The sequence below is a fragment of the Centruroides vittatus genome, unplaced genomic scaffold (assembly GCF_030686945.1).
Source record: "Centruroides vittatus isolate TY-2023 unplaced genomic scaffold, ASM3068694v2 contig_883, whole genome shotgun sequence".
NCBI classification, from domain to species: domain Eukaryota; kingdom Metazoa; phylum Arthropoda; class Arachnida; order Scorpiones; family Buthidae; genus Centruroides; species Centruroides vittatus.
In genome coordinates, this window is record NW_027122575.1 from 798,269 (window position 1) to 816,822 (window position 18,554).

Genomic DNA, 18,554 nt, shown 5'->3' on the forward strand with positions numbered 1-18,554 from the left:
TGCCCAACAAACTTTAATTTATTGTAAATAAGAATTGTTCTATTTTGTTTTAGAGTATTTTTGAAATTAATTTGTTTTAATATCAAAATTTTTAATGATTTATATTAAGATGGTGCACATGAATAGCTATCAAGATGATGTAAATGAGTATTTTTAACTTATGTTTAAATATACTTTAAGAGGAGTATTTATTATTCTAATATGTTTTACATTCTATTTATTAAAATTTTTTACATATCCTTTCTGATATGTATGTATGTAATAAAACTCTTATTGATCTTATTATGTAATCTTAAAAATTATAAATAGATTTCTTACCTAGTTTAACTGAATAAAATTTTTGCAGAATAACCCTTGACTTTACAATTCTCACTTTCATAATATCCAGAAATAAAATAATTATTGCCATTTAAGCATTAAGAAAACAAAATTATATATTTAAATAATATATTCTAAGAAATATATTTAAATTTTATTACATTAAATATTTATTTTTCATTTGAATTAGTTTTTTATTGTAGTTCATTCAAGTTAATTCATTGTAATATTTGGACACCTTTTATTATTCTTTACTGTTATATAACTACTATTACAGCTACTTCTATTGTAGCAAATTATAGAATGTGTTATTTATCACTAATTTATAATTTAAAAAAAAGATTGTACATAATTATTACATTTGAAATATGATTTACATTCAAGTTTGATAAGTGTTTTTGAATATGTTGTTAATTATCATCATAAGACTGGTTTGATTAATTATAGTTTTTATTTATTTATTTTCTGTAATGGGATTTCTATAAAGAATTATAATTATAGATGTGAGAATAATAACCTTGTTTGTAATTGTAGTTAATTATTTATTTATAATGATAGATATGGTTAAACTTTTAATTCTAAACTTCAATATTTAATCATTTTGAAATTATAATATACTATCTTTTCAAAATAATCATTATAAATATGGGTTCTAATAGGAATCAGTTGTGGTCAACTATCACCACTTAAAAATTAAATAGATGTAGTGTATATTGTGTATCAAGTTAAAATGGGTAGATGCCAAAAGGCAGAAGTCAGTAGGGCAGAAATAAAAATAGTCCACATTTTCTTGGCCATATTTCTTATAATGTTTAAATATACTATCTTTGTAACTTTTAGCCTACTTTATAGTACATTGGAATTAATTTTATTTTAATAAAAATAGATAAATAAAATTAGATTGTTTACATGTAATAAATATTTAAGAAACAATTCAGCAATACACATTAAAATTAATGTTAAAGCAAGTTATTACACTGATCAAAGTTATTGATGAGTGACAAAAAAGATTAATATAGTAGTATTAAAGCTGTGATATAAAATCTAATAAAAATTAATATTAAAGATGCTAAATCATGTTCAGAAATATATTATATATATATATATTATAATTTGTTAATGCTGTTTTATAAAAAGAAGTTTTATTAGGAATTTTTTTATTTGAAGAAAATCTATAATGAAGATAGTATAATGTAGTTTTTTGTTCAATAAATACAAATATAGAATTATAAAAATTTTAATGAATTTAAAGATTACATACAGTACATTTTCTTGCTCATCATTAATTGGTACTGTATCAGAATAAATTAACATTTCTACAAATAATTTCTTTTAACTGCCAGGAAAGAATTTTTTTTTAAATATATATATGTAATATTTTACATTTATTTGCATAGAACAATGCCAACTAAGATATTTGTACTTACCATATACACTTGCACCATTGTTTTGTGCAGGCATATATGTTATATACTGTATATTGTATTTATTTTTAAATTATATGGCATATGTATATAAATACATATACATCAATAACATTTTTTATATTTAGATTATTGCAAATTTGAAACTTTAATTGAACATGGGACAAATGATTAATTTGTATATATTTATAATATATGTATACATACACACTGAACACATACACACACACATACTGAGCACATTTTAAGGCAATAATAAATCAAAAATAATTTATTTACACTGGCTTCAGTGATTTATATATATATTTATATATATATTATATTTATAGTTGTGTGTGTGTATATTATATATATGTATATATATTATTTGATATATTGTACCAGTTAATGAAAGCTTTCTTTCCGTGAGAAACTAACAGGTAAATAATACCACACGTATTCCTTTTTATATAAGTTAACAAACCTTTACTAATAACAAACATGTTCAACATTTCTAAGTACTTCAACAACAATTTGCTTAGACCAAGCATATCCATAGACAATAGGACTAACACAATCTACAATCACACCAACAATCCGTCAACATTGGGAAGTTTTGTCCTGAGCTTTTCGTGATATTTTTTCTCACACAAGAACTGAAACTGCAAATACGTCGAATGAAAGACCAACTCGACATTTCGGACGTTTTGATCGTTGCGCATTCTCGAAAAAATGTGCACATCTTTTAAGCAAATGTATATGTACAGTACATAATTTTTTTCTTTAAAAAATATTACCAATAATAAAAGCTATATTTTTAAATATCTAACGAGCTACCTCGCTTTTTTTTGGCAGCAATTTATTCGATGATTAGTTCGGTTTTAATTTATTTTAGCTGCCAAGATATATATATATTTTTTTCCTCCATTTTTTAAATTAAAGGAGTGGAAAAATAAATCATTGGCTGAAGAAAACTTAGTGCTTTAATACATTGATGAGATCATATCAGGGAAAGAAAAGTGCTGGCCCGGAATGAACGGTTTTAGACATGGTCGGATCTTCACGATTAACATTCTTTTCTTCGTTAAACTTTCATTTTCTAATGTCAATCACAGTATGAACTAATGATATAAAAAACATCTAAACATGCGTCACAAACACCATTTGAATAATTTCATGTGTAGACAAAGGGAAGTGAATTTGATCAGTTGTCAAAGGGAGTAATAGAATAAACATTGAAGATTTAAATGTATAATCACCGACTGTATATAATTAGTTTGGCAAGTTATCTCTGTCAATTAAGGATCAGAGATAGATAATTATTTAAGATATGTTTTTAATATTTGATTTTACTTCAGTTAATTCTTTGTAACCAAAACTAATAGTGAAACAAAAAACAAAAAAAGTGCTTACAGGAAAATTGATGGGTGAAATGCCACAATCGATATGGTGCACAATGTCCACAGTTTTGTAAGATGATCCGTGGCCTTCAACATCTGGCGTTGGGAATGGGGGTGCCGGAGCTGGACACTTGGTCGCCCCGTTGCTATTTCAATTGTCACATTTGCAACGGAGAGAAGCAATTCTGTTTCGTTTACATAAATAAATTCCACTTTAAAATCCTTGGATGATATCGTACGCTTCCAAACTTGACATGAGGACGTAAAATACCCATAGGAAAACGAAAAAAATCGCGGTGGGTACTTTATATTTCATGGGTCCTCCTAATTCGCCACCCACTGCTTTGTTACGTCGTAATAATAATATGACGCAAACGATGAAAGCGCAACAACAGAAAAGAGTAACAGAAAAGGCTAAGCTTCCGGGATGGACCTCAAATTGATCCCCTCTGACATAATGAACCACTGCTGCAATAGACCAGGCAATACCGATTCCCAAAAAGACATTAACAGCATTACTTCCTGTAACGTTTCCAATAGATGAATCAGCATATTTATCATTGACAGCAGCCACTTTGCTGGCGAATGTATCTGAAACATCACACGTAGAAATTAATCCCAAACAAATAAAATTAAATTAATATAGCAAATTAATTATAAACTAGTGGGTTTAAAATAAAAATAATAGAAGGTAAAATATAAAAAGCAATAAAAAAAAACACAAACCCAAGTGGAAAGTATAAACTGAACAAATGAAAACGGACAAGGGAGCCTCCTTTCGTTCAATTAATACCGTCATATTTTACCTGGTATGCTTGTTCCAAGTGCCACAAAAGAAATGGCCGTTACTGAATCGTGTAAGCCAATGGTGCAACCAAAATGAGATGCCAGGTCACCGATAAGGGCAGTCAGGAGCCCTATGATCACGATACTAACCATAAAGCAGGCCCATCCTTCTAAGTGGTCTACAGGAACACAAATAGTGATTAAGAGATCTTCTAGGTGCTTATTGCATACTTACCGGCTTATCCAGTAACGGACTCAGACCATCTTACAAAACGCTAAACACATCACTTACCAGGTACACTTGTACCAAGAGCTACGAATGCCACAGCTGTCACAGTATCTTTCAATCCGACGGTACAACCAAAATGCGACGCCAAGTCGCCGATAACAGCTGTCAATACCCCAATCATAATAATGGAGACGACGAAACATACCCAACCATCCAATATATCTGCGGAAGAGTAAATATGGTAATATCTTCCTTTATTGAATAATAGTGTGGTTAGTCTGTCAGCTCCAAACAACATTCATGCTACTGAACAACAACAACACTATCAAACCTACCATGTGTTAGTAATAGCTCATTCGAACACCATTTGCCAAAAAAATCTCAATTATATCATATAATAGTTATTTTTGTATTAAAGAAACACTAGCATCTTACCTGTTGGTGGAACAAATGCAAAAATCAGTTTCCAGAATATTGTGATAAAATGCAAAACATAATCTGTACAAGTAGGCATTTTCTCTTCTTTTTCGCCCCCCTCTTCCCCTTCTTCACCTTCTTCCCCTTCGCCTTCATCGTCATCATCACCAGCACTAACCGTAATTGCTTCGATGAATTGTTCCTTCCACGAAGAGGTTCCCAGCAACGAAGCGACATTCGATTTTTGGAATAACTTGTCCACAGTATTCTATAATTTGTATTATACACTTATTATCAGTTGTGGAATCACATCTATTTTTTTATTTTTGAAAATTATTTTTTTTGTAAAACTTTTTTTACCTTAAATTCTTTACTTTCTTTAATTCGAAGTTCGCATTTATAAACCTCGCCTAATTTCGGTTTGCCTAAAAGAGCTATTTTTTCGGCATCAGTCATATCCTCTTCATCGCCTTCTTCAGTTTCCTCCTTATTCAAGTCTAACAAAGTATAATTTTGTTATAAAACAGCAACCATCGGTTGGACAAAAAAGACTTATTAGTCAGTTAGTGTTGGAAAGAAAGCCAGCCAAGGGCGCTCCCACCTGTTTCAGATGAAGAGCGACAAGAAATTTGTAAATCGATTTCATTGGTATCCGGTGTAATGGGTGTAGATGCTGTTACATGGATTCAGTGGAAGAAATACAAAGATAATTAAAAAGGGAAGGAAGGTAGTGTGAATGAAACCTTTTCTTCAAATCGCGTATATTTACCTGACTCCAATTTAGGTTCACCTAATTCAACATAGAAAACTGCATCTTTCTCATAGGACTCATTATCGATTATGCGAATCGGGACATCTTTGCTGTAAAAAAAATACAAATTAAAATAATATGAAGAGAGACTATAAAACTAAAAAAATAAGAGATAAACAGATCGATTTCTAAAAAAGCCAATGGTGATTTCCAGCAGGATATGATATGGCCTCGGCCGCTGATCAAGAACCGAAGTAATAAACTTCTGACTTAACAACTATAAAGTGACAAACGATCCAAACATTCCTTTCTCGTTAATCGAGCGAGACACGCATGTTCTTATCGAATATGGGCAAGCATGCGATAAAAGAAACGGATGTATTTCTGCCATCAAAAGGAAAAACCAAGTTTTCTTGTTCGATTTCTTCGCTCTCTTACCGATAAACTTACTGTCATCTAAAGCCCCTTTGAAGGTATCTTTCCCCTTACGTTTAGTCGACATACGGTAAAGTTCGACAATTCATAAGTTAGCCAATCAAAAATATTTCGGTTAAAATATCGATCGTGTTTAAAATGAACAAGATTTTGTTGTTTTATATATCCGAGAGATAGGTTTAAAGAGGTTAGTATTAAGTAACGTCCAACATAGTTGATTGACGCTAATGTTTCGTCGTCACGATCGTCCTATCGATCGTCTCTTTCGACCAAACTGCATTCGCCGGTCCCGAAACCTTGGTGTCGTCGCCATAGCAACATGACAAGATCTGTAACCTTTCCCTGCATTTCTGATTATTAGAACTTCTATAACGGTTCAACGGGTATTATTAGTTCATAAATAACTAATTAATCCTAAAGATCAAAAGAATCTTTCTGTTTGCTTTATACTTACAAAGTTTCGTTGTTGTCAAAAACTAATTGTCCGTCGAGAGGTTCGAATTCTTTCCCTTCTTTGGCAGTTCCTTCTATAGTTTTGAACGGTAGAACAACTCTTCCTCTGGCTCCGCTAAATCGGTTGATCTTTAGCATGAACTCACCGACAGACTCCGGAACTTCGAATTCAGCTTGTGCAATTGAAAAAATGCCTCCGTGGTCATCATCCAGAATCATAACGGTAGCTAATGATGGTGTGGCCAATTTGATGGGTGGTCTCTGACCCGGAGAACCGTTCATGGCACGAACGCCTCCATCTACGCTATGTAGATAACGGGCGTTACTCAATCGAACATAGAAATGTTCATCTTCTTCAAATACATCATCGTCAATAACACTGATGAAGATTTGCTTTTGGGTATCTCCAGGTCGAAATACTAAAGTTCCTTCCACGGGTTCGTAATCATCGCCAGCATTAGCAGTGCCATCTTCCGTTGTATAGTCGACACAAACGGCGGAATTTAGATCGCCTTCTCGAGCTATGGTGACGGAAAACTGTCCAACATTTTCCATAACAGTGTAGTGTGCTGGATCAAAAAAGATTCTGATACTGTCATCTTTAACTTCTTTAACCTCCTCTTTTTTAGGTTCAAGCTTTTCGATCTTCTTCTTCAAATTTCCTCCTCCCATAAGTTTTCTAGTTGCTTGAATACGATAGAATGCACGACTTTTCGGGCCACGATTAAGTAACTCTTCGCGTGCCATCATTTCAATTTCTTCCATGTTACGATTAGGATGTTTCTTTCTCAGTTCGCGTAAAAGTGTGATATATTCCTGACGGTGCTGTTCGAATTCTCTCATTTCATCACTGGGTTCACCTTCGTAATACTGTAAAGTGCCATCAGGAATGTGATTACTCTTCGCGCCCATCTCTACGTCGTCTCCTCCCTCTGTCCCAACGATAATTCTTCTTTTGTTCATGCGATAATTTTTCGATAAATATTTATAAATGAGCAAACGACGATCGGCAATATAAGCAGTCACCACAGTTGCTGGAAAGAAAAAGAGGGTTAGTAATCCCTCCCATACTTCGATGACTCCGTAAGACGACCATGTGAGGATCAAATATAGCCATATATAAGCAAATACACTCCAGGTCATAGTGACAAAGAAAACGCGTAAATGTTTGATTTTTCTGTTTTCGGTACAAGGAATTGCCGAAACACAAATGGCTATGATGACAAACATGTTGAAAGCAGCACTTCCTACGATAGTACCTGGACCAAGTTCACCCGCTTCGTAATTTTGACCATATACTTCAATAATCGACAGCAAAATTTCTGGTGCTGAGGATCCTAGAGCCATTAACGTTAAATTTGACACTGTCTCGTTCCATATCCTTACACTTATAGTTTGAGTTTCGCCATTTGGTTTCTTCACCACAACTTCCTTCTCTTTCGATGTAATCACTTCAATAGATGCCATGAAACGATCAGCAATAATTGAAACACCCACAAACATATAGAAAAGAGAAATAAAATAAACTATGCCTCGTGCAATTATATCTCCCAAACTGAGATTTTCTTGGGGCATCCATATAGGCAATAATAATCCTTCTTTGCATTTAGTCTCATTTCCACTCGCTCTGGCAACACTCGCCACACACACCAAAATCGCCGCACCAAGCAGTTTTGTTGAGCACTTCATTTCGAAGAGGAACAATCACCTTGTTTCTTCAGACATGACAAGGATTATTAATCCAATTATTTCCGTCACCCAACACTCGGAAACCTGCAAAATGACAAAATATTAATATCTACGTCAGACTATTGTTCTTATTTATCACAAATCTGCAATAACATCGATAACGCAAAAGATAAAGAAAATACCTTGTACCTTTTATCATTCCATATAGTAAATATCATTGGAAGACTCGAAAATACACACGTTTTTATTATAATTTATTCTGACGATTAAATTTTCGGAAGTAATTTTTAAAAGTATTTCTGCATAAGGGATACAATTTTCAACATACCAGGGTAACTGGTATATTGTTTCAGCTCGTACACTGTCCATTGTTAAGAGACCGAAATAAACCAAAGAAGTCTTGCCAGCAACCAAAGACAACATCTTTCTAATTTTAGCTAAAAGACAAGACTTGCCATTGCGTGACGTGGCTTCTAGTTTTATATTATTCCCATTGATGAGAAATGTATTAATTGTTGCAATTTGTATATCTGTCGAAATTGGAGACCGTAAATGCTACTTATTAAATTCATACGAGTTTTTATTACAACCTTTTATATTAAACAATATTTCAAAAATGGATTAGATAAAATAATCACCATGTATTATATATATATCGACAAAAAGAACAAATATTTTCACATGAAACCATTTGATGTAATTAATCAGTAATTGATAAAAGAACGTTGAATCCATGAAAGAAGTTTCAACGTTTGAACTTTACCTACATACTTTGATTAATAGAAATATCATTAAAAAGCAATCCAGAAATTTAATTTGTAAGAAACCAAATTTATATCGTAAGATATTACAATAGAACAAAAGGAAAACTTATGCAACTAAAGAGATCGACTATATAAACAGCACTAAAATACAACCAAGTTATATAAAGTAATCGAAGTTTCAGTTAAGAATGATTGCGGTTAACTCCGTGTTATCGACATCAAGTCTAACGAAGAAATGTTAGAGGTAGGTGTACCAAATATCGGTATCGTGACCCAAGTCGCTTCCAAATTGGTCTGTAGCCACAAGTTTTGGCACAACAACACCGACTAGTGGGCGAAATCATAAACCAAACCGGCCTTGTTAATCTTTCCTCCGTCCTGAGTAATAGAGAAAACAATTAATAGAAAATCTGTTTGTCAGCATATGATGGGATTGCTAATCTGTGTGGCTCGAGGTTAGATAATAATGAGATTGTAGGATTTAATGATAACTTTGGTAAAACGACAGATGACGCATCGCAACAGGTGACGACGAAAATAGATCATTATGAAAACGGGGAGGTGACAATAAGAAGGAAATAAACTTAAATGAACGGATCATAACCTGTGTCATTTAAATATATAAACTTTCGAAAGAAAAGTCTGCACTTTCAAATTTGTTTGGAAGAAGGCGTACATTGTGTGTATATTATAAGTTAATTGTTGTGTCAGAGTCTTTTTAATCATTGCATATTACAGACAAACATGATACGTTAAAATATAAGCTTGAATTACTGTCTCACTATGTTACATAATTAAGCAATTATTGTTTATTTTATAATAAAATGAAAAATTTTGCTCGTCATAATGAAGATGTAAAATGAAAAATCAAGAATATCTAAAATAACAGCATACTCATAAATGAGCTTTACGAGCTATAAAATATTTAATCGATTTAATAATTTATTGAAAATGAGGTGAATTTATTTCTAATTGAATTAAACAAATAGAGCATGTAACAATGTATTTTTGTAACAGAAACAAACAATGCAGAAAACATATTTCAATTGAAAACTAATCGATTGGTTAGAAGTCACTCTCCTTTATTAAATATGGAGATAAAAGTTATGATAAACTTTTTCGAAAACCTAACAAATATATGTAGGCCTATGGAAAAATATAAAATGGAAAAAATAGGTTTAACTCAGTTTCCGGAAGAGGAAGCAAATAATGATTTTCTCGGAAGAGGAAATAACACTAGAACACGTGACAGGAAGAAAGATGTTTTTCTCAAATGACAAGAATCGTTTGAAGTACTTACCGAAGATTTGACTATAAAGTTTAATTGAAAGAAAAAAAAAATAAACAAACAGTTATAAACTGGTATCGAAATAAATATAAACAGTTCAAAATACTAAAATGCTTGTTATGTAATAATACATATATTCGAATATATGCCATAGTAAAAAGAAAAATGCTACATTGATTTTTCTCTTCATTAAGAATCACTTTAAAAATAAACGACTTCGTTTCGACTAATTCGTTTCTTTATCCAAATCGTCAAGGTCAACTTTTGAAAAGCCAGCTTTAATTACTTTTTAGTATCATCAGTACATTTTATCCAATCGATAAAAAAATTTAATTCGCTTCATCTCGAACTAAACTGGTAATTTTCTATTAAATATCGAAAATCCTATCATCATTTCTCTCAAATATTGAAATTTATCATATCTTTTCGTAGTAGCCATCGAATCCTTCTTCCTTCCATATCTCCCATCGTTTCCCTTCCTTTTCCGGCGTATCCTAGTAGCCTATAGTCAACAGATAAGAAAAACTGACACTTAATTAAAATCACACCGACCAATAATCTTCGTGTGGATGCTTTAATATCCTTTATAGAATTGATTGTTAAGTAATTGATTATAATTTACAAATACTTCTATAAATTTTATATAACTTATTAAACCTTAAATGTTTATATATATATATATTCAAGGATGAAGAGATATCCGGAATTTCTTTATTAAATAGAATTAGCTAAAGTGAGATTCGCTGACTTAAGATACCCAGCATACCTGTGTTCCTGGCCAATCTATTTCTGTCTTCATCAACTCTCATACACATCAGGAACAGAACACGACATGAATGCAAAGGGATATTAAAAATATATATATATATATATATATATACTATTTCTATAAAATCGAATCTGAAGTGTAATATTTTCGGTATTCGGCAATTTGTTACTCAGACAATAAACGGGTCAAGGGAAAATAAAAAAGAAGCAAAATCATACGTCTATTTGTGTCGACAGTGAACTACATAAGAGTTTTGAACAGTAATGGTGCGTGAAATTCTCGACTTAAACTCATGAAAATGCTCTTTTATATCGGTGAATGGTTCCAGTCTGAATGAAAACAAATATAATATCGAAAACCATCGGTTTGTTTGGAATGCGCGCTTTCAATATTGACTTTTTGACCAGATTGGAAATGTGCAGCGATAATAAAATCAGCGAAGAAAGAAAGATAAAATATATTTTATATTTTTCGAAATCTTATGTTAAAATTAAGAGTGACGATACCGTGCTTCTACGATAGAAAATATCGATTGAATTTCGTTTGATCTAGCATAAGATTTTAAAGGACGATAGCAGAATAATAAGAACGGATCAAGAAGTAGAGTTAATATTCAAGTCGAGTATTTTAAGAATTTAATTAATAAATTTTATTACGAACGACGAACAGAGAAAGTTTTACTTTAATAAGATAATTAATTATTTACGAAGGCTTTAATTGTTATCGGGCGAAATATAGCATTACAGTTTAGCTCGCAGATAATGCTGTTATGCCTATTGTTCCGGTTATGTGTACTTACTTTGTTCCAACAAATTTTGTATCGTCAATGTGAAAAGCACGCAATTTATATATATATTTTAACTTATTTACTAAAACCGTAAATGACTAAATATATAAATATAAGTCACTCGAAAGTCTTTGTATACAATTAACGCGCGGCCGTAAATAAATATTTAACGTAAGCGCGTAAACAGTACTTTTAGTAATTAAATGCTAATTAAAAGTAATTATAAATTTAAATAGAAATGAAAACAACTTTTTACGGGCTTTAAACTTTACATTAAATATTAATTCTGACCGATTAAAGTTATAATTTAACTTTTTTTAAAAAAATTGACTTACTTTTCTACCGATTCTTTGTTTTTACATTCCTTTCTTATTAAAGTATTTCCATTTATCTCCGACTGTCCATTTTTTGAAGGAAGAAGAAGGGAAAGAGGAGAGAAAAAACAACTAAAAAAAGTATTTAACGTAAGAGGAGTCACTATCGGACAGCACTGCACCTTCCTCTCCGAACGATCTGGACAACAAATGGTCGTCTACGTTGCCAAAGCGACAGTTCCCATTGCATCCTGGGTAAGGGACTTCCCAAATATCAGTCGAGGGGTGAGCTGTTAACGGGGAAGATGCTCTGTTATATTTAGAAGGGCAGAGAAACTTTCTTTCTTTTGGGCTTCTCGATTTCGTTTGAAAATTAACTGTTTCCGCGGCGATTAAATGTTCACTTTTCCCAAATGTTTCGCACCGTTCTGCCACCAAATTTCATTTTCACCCATTTTGTTTTTTCTTCCTTTCAGGTTTTAGTATTGATAATTTTAGTGTCGTCGATACAGCAGACTTGCGCGTTTTACCAGAATCTAGAAAGTTTTTGTAACCGAAGTTACTTTTGATTTAAAATATACGTCTGAAACAATATTAATTTATTATGCGGTAGAGGAAAAAAAATTTCTCCGAGTGCTCAAAATGTCGCCAGTGTTCTTCCCAACGAAAGAACGTTGTGTTGTAAAGCAACGACATTGAGCTTATTGAGCTTCTGCCAAAATGTATTCTCTCTTGATGGGTTCATCTTTTATGTACAATTTATACAAATACATTAAACACGTGTATTCGAAAAATGTTCTTCCTCAAAAGAAAAAAATATATATATTATTACTTTAGATTATTAAAGCGATGACGAGCACGTTTACGTAATTTCGTTTTCCAGATTTGTAACGACATCACATAGCCGCATCTATCAAAATTGACAATTCTAGATACATTTATATTAAAAAATATATTATGAATTTATCAAATAAATTTATTGAATATTAAATAATAAAATAATTGAAATTTCACCTATTGCAAAATGTAAGAAGTTGCAAACGAATATACATATATATGTAATTTGTTTTTATATTTGCAATATCGTTGACGCTAGTTTTAAAGTCATGTGCAATCGCCATAAATTATATGAGGAAGAAAAATGTAAGCAGTCTTTTATAGTGAAAACTTTTAAATAAATGACATTATTTAAAATGTAAAATATTACTGTAAAATAGAGATGAATTATTGAAGATCGATTGAAGCAAAAAATAATAATAATAATAAAGATTCTGTATGTCAACAGCCACGAATATATCATTTGTCTTGTTTTCCTATGTTTTATATAGTAAAACTACAATACTTTGTATTATTACTTTCTAAAAGTTTAACCCAAATTCTTAAAATTTTATCTGAATGCTTTCTGATTGTGCTGTTTTTTAATGACAATGTTTAACGGCAGATATTACCTAAGGCGAAGCTGGAAACCATTTTTAAATAACGCAGTTTCCGAAAAGTTCTCCCAGTTTAAATACTTGTTATAACCAATAACTAGGATAGCAAAGAACACTAAAAATTGTAACCAAATCGACGAAAACATCTTTTTCTTTTCTCGACTCAACCTTCAAAGTAATTTGGAACATATCCAGAACGCTTCTCTGTGTTATCTCAACGACACAGCATCTCTGTTTTGTCCTGTTTTGTACAATACAATCAATGTTGGCATTGTAAATACGTTAGAACAGGGTCAGCAGTGTGGTGTACAAGAAGGGAGTCGCGGATGCTTCAATCCAAGAGCATTCAAATATCTCTGCTAGCATGGCCTCGATTCGGTAGTCATAACTTATCCAATAAATGTCAACCACGAAAGGAGTTCATTAATTTCATAGGCGATCGCGCTAGTCTCTGGAAATCGCATACGCTAGAATCTAAAAGAATCCTGTTATAAAATATTTTACAAAGGGAATAAATAATGTTCAACTAGTTGCATCTTAACTAACAACCCTTACAAAGATAAATAAACTTCAATAGAAAAGCAAATATATGATACCAGTTAGAATTTATATTTTATGATTTAATAAAGTAGCTAATACTTTATAATACTATTTCTTAGAATATTTCTGAAATTCAATTGATAGTTTTATAAAAATGCAGCTAATGAATCAAGCGATTTTCTTTCTTTTTTATTTTCTAATTAAATTCGTTATAAAATTAGGAAATTATAAATGTAAGAAAAATTAATATAATCATTTGAAATTTTACATTTAACAAAGAGATTTGTTTAAATACATAACAATAGAAATAAAAAAATCCCCAGGAAAAAAAAAATGCTCAGATGGCCTAAATAACGAGATGAATTTGCTGATTTCCTTCCAATAAGGGCTGAATCATCATTCAAGCTCTGTTTTTCCATTTTGTTTCATAATTTATCAATTCTGACATTTTTCTATTCTTCTCTCGTATTATTCACAAACACGGAAATTTGAAAGAAGTCCGAATATTATTTATTTAAATATGGTCAAGAATACAAGGAAACGTTAAATATTTTTTATATGGTTTGATAAGCAGAAATATATAGAATTCATGAGATATAAACGATTTTATGTTATTACATAAATATTATGCGAAGGAAGCATTGAAGCATATTTCAAGTTCCTGAAAAAATAAATAAAATGTAAGACATTTTTATGTCGAATTTAATCATTTTAAAAATGAAAATTATTAAATTCAATACGTTAAATATGATATAAAATATGAGAATTAATTATAAATGTTATTTTCTTGTGTGTGAATTGAAATAAATAAACGGAATTCATTTTTTTCGTACTGCATACAATACTAAATAAGCCTATATTCATTAAAGAATTATGAAATATAACTGATATATAAATCTAAAGCATGACTTGCACGTTTCCCTTTTATTGTACAGACGTCAATCGTCGCCAATTTTACTATGAAATTTTGTATTCCCAAAAGTGTAAAAGTGTCTTAATATATCATCCATTGATCGCAGAAATAACTATATTATATCAAATTGCGTGCATATTTTCTAGTTTTCATTTCATACCGAACAAAATTAGAATTATATCACGCCACTCGCGAATATAGATTAAACATGAATCAAATAAAATATTTTAATTAAATTTTGAATAAAAGAAAATTATCAACACAACTTGGCCAACATTTACGATTAATAAAAGTGCCAAGAAAATATGGAAAAGAAAAATACTTCTTCTTTTTTTTCTTCTGCTTCAATCTATTCAAAATCGAAATCTTTTGAGAAAACGAATACTTTTTTATTTAGTAACAAAGAAACGAGAGTTTTTCTATAACTAGAATATCTCCAACAGAAAACTTAAAAGCCCAACGGATCCTTACAATACAAGATAAAAGTATGATCAGTTTTAAAGCTATTATTTTCGTAACTAAAGTTGAAATCTATTTAGATAATAACTAATTTATTTTATAACTTTCCAAACTTCAAATAATAATAATAATATAATAATTGTGTTTTTATTCGAAAGAAAAATCATTAGTGTTGATTTTGGAACGATTCAAGATAATTTTCTTAGAATTACGCTATTCAAAAAGCATAGTTGTTTAACAGACAATTATTAAATAATTATTAAGAACGTCATTATTTTTATATGTCCATTTAATGCGAACTTGGCTTCTGAACAAAATAAAAATTTTTACTTTACATTCGTATTTTTTCCTGTCGATATGCGTCAGCAAAGGGTGCCAATGAGACTACAGAATTGAGTTGAGAGTTGGAAAGTTTCTATCATTAGGGGAAAAAATGCAGAGATTTTTGTCTGTTAACCACTAGAAAATATATATATTATAAATGATAATGAAAACACGTATACTGCCATCTATCAAAGGAACTAAATATCAATAAAACTTGCTAAAAATTTTTTTCCCATTATTTGGAAAATTTTATATTAATAAACATTAAAAACAAGAAAGAAAGAAATTGGTTTAACAGCAGTTTTAATTATAAATAAACTAGTCAAAAGTGTGTGCAAATCTTCCGTGATATCCACCAGATATTCTGTAAAATATCTTAGCACTGGGTTAACTGTTGACAGAAATAATAAACAGAATTGCGTGAAAATGATTGCCGAAACTCGTAGCACCCCTGAATAAATGGCATTCCTGTTAGACAGAAGTGCAATAAGGAAAGGAGTACTTGTTTCCGCCTCTTTTTTTTAATTCTTTCTCTACACAAGGAATTTTAATGAAAGAGAATCGTTTTATTACAGAAATTAACAGAAAGTAGAATAATTACTTTCCATTTAATTATTTACCGTTAAAAAAACTGATCCGTGAATGTGATTAAAATTTAAATTTTTAACTTGAATATTTAAAAAAATCAAAAGGCTTCTATATAAACAAAAACTTATGATTAAGTTAATTTGCATTAATCATGAATAAATACAAGGGATTATATTTAAACGAGAGAAAATTGGTTGACCATATTTTATGCTAATAATATTTATTAAATAAAATCACTTCTATAATGAGTATTATATTATTCGATTTAAGAAAGTTAATTGATCCTTTAAATTACATCTGAATTTTAATGGATGTACTTCAATAATGTATAAAAGAAAGTAGTTTTATTTAATGTCTGGCACCAAATTGACGAGACTTTCTAGCTGATGAAATTGCTGGAAAAATATTTTAAAAATGAAATAAAATTTCTTTTCTATTTACAAAATATTCACGTTTTGTCGAAATTACTTAATTTTTCCGAATATTTAAATTTTATTAATACGAATCATTTTCAATTGATGGGTAAATAGTATACGTGGAAAATTATCGATAATATTTATTCAATTAAATACGAATATCTTCAAAGTAGGAGATTATTTAGCTCAAGTTCTATGTGAAATGAAGAACGTCGGAAATTTTATGATGACAAGAGATCAAAATAATAAAGTAGCAAAATTTCTACGCTTATTTGATAGATAAGAATATGCAGGATCATCTCTGATTCATAATACAAGCGAAATTTCTAAATAAAATATTAGATTAATAATTCATTTGTAATAAATTATTTACTTATGATACACATTTATGAATATTTTATTAAGATAACATTTAGCATTTCGTTTTAAGAGAAAACTTAATATATTATTTGAGGATATATGTGTCTCTCTGTGTGTGTACAGTATATATATTGAAATAAAAATTAAATTTTACTGAGAAGATCTGCTGTAAAATTGAGATAGTTAAAAGCAATACACGTTAAATTTTAAATATTGAATTTACACATTTAAATTCATTAGTTAAGTAATTATAGAAAAGACAGCTGGAGAGTTGAATGTCTGTTATCTTTTAATTCATTCGCTTAGCAAAATATTGTTACAATTATAAAAGTTTTATTATTTAATTTGCGATATTACAATCTAATTTATGCTATTACTTTTTAGAAATTCATGTATATTGGATATTTTACATGTTATATATTTTTAACCGAAATTTTAATATCAAACAAAAATATTTTGATAATTTTTTATTTATGCTAAATAGTCATTTGATATTAATTAATTAAAATTTATTCTAATTTATTAATACTGTATTTTAAGCTTAAAAAAAAGGATTTTAACTCTTAAAATGATATTAAAATCAAAGAAAGATTATAATTAAAATTACTAATTTAATAATGTATAGGTTTATAGACAAAATAAACAGCTCTGGAGACAATTTTGATAGGTAATATGTTGTTTTTTTCTCGTAGATCTTGAATGAGAAAGACATTCGGCTTAATAAAATAATCTTTTGTATTCCAATATGTCAATTCCAGTTGCGTTTAGACGACGAGCTCATGAAATATATGCATTTTGTATAAGCTATGTATTGGCTTTATTTACACGATTGATATCTGTGCCATTTCTCGCTCTTCTTTTCTTTTTACAGCTCCACGTACAAATAAAGTTTCGATTTCTCAAAATAGTCATTGTTAAATATTGAATGAAGATTTTCAATAATTTAGCAGTTAGAATGTATTTATAAGATATAACGCCACATTTTTTTTAAGGTAAAATATCTATCGATAAGTATCTTTATTGTTGTAGACTAACAGTAAATTTGGCAGAACAATTTCACAATCGATTTTATCGGAAAAGATTAATAGAAATCGTCATTATCGATATCACTCTGAATTATTTTAACACAGTAATGTAATATTATTAGAAAGATAAACTGATCGATAATAATAAATCATATTAATATAAATTTTTGAGAATGGAAGCAATCATATCTTTCTTTTTTTTACATTATAAAATGCAGAATATTATTGGCATTCTTCCAAAAATATTTCTCATAACCGAAGAGAATTTTCATAAGAAGCACAAAATTAATAAATATCAATCTAAATAAGGAGTTGGCAAGCCACGGCCCGCGGTCGTTTTCAAAATATATATAAAATAAACGGAATAACTTAAATTTATATTTCGTTGTTCTTATTAATATACGCACGAATATGTATAATTTTTTTTTAATAATAGATAACTTAAAACAGTTTGTGACAATTTCTTCATCACATATTATTTTAATAATCCTATAAATTGTGGAAGATTAAAATATAAAATTGGCCCGCGTGAGCATTTTACATATTTTATTTCGCCCGCTATTTAAAAAGATTGCATCACACTCGATATAAATGAATATGTTAATTCGATTAAATATATAAATGCGAATATATTTTGGCTAGATTTGATATAGTCGAGCCAAAATAATAAAGCGAAGAAATTTGGCTATAAAA

The 18,554-nt window shown here is 29.9% G+C and overlaps 1 protein-coding gene across 4 annotated transcripts; it reads right to left on the reverse strand.

The window, feature by feature from the left end:
* Positions 1-1,539: 1,539 nt before the first annotated feature.
* Calx (sodium/calcium exchanger 3) lies at positions 1,540-12,024 on the reverse strand. 4 transcript variants are annotated; one of them, XM_067280314.1, is made up of 8 exons: positions 11,825-12,024; positions 6,194-7,965; positions 5,323-5,414; positions 5,155-5,226; positions 4,914-5,050; positions 4,572-4,821; positions 3,928-4,086; positions 1,540-3,712 (listed from the first exon to the last, which is right to left on the reverse strand). In XM_067280314.1, the coding sequence occupies exons 2-8, from the start codon at positions 7,879-7,881 to the stop codon at positions 3,336-3,338; spliced, it is 2,775 nt and encodes a 924-aa protein (XP_067136415.1). In that variant the 5' UTR covers positions 7,882-7,965; positions 11,825-12,024; the 3' UTR covers positions 1,540-3,335. The 4 variants fall into 4 exon arrangements, with proteins under 4 accessions (XP_067136415.1, XP_067136414.1, XP_067136418.1 ...); XM_067280313.1 differs by lacking the exon at positions 3,928-4,086 and adding an exon at positions 4,200-4,358 and having other exon boundaries at positions 11,825-12,023; XM_067280317.1 differs by lacking the exon at positions 5,155-5,226.
* Positions 12,025-18,554: the final 6,530 nt, after the last annotated feature.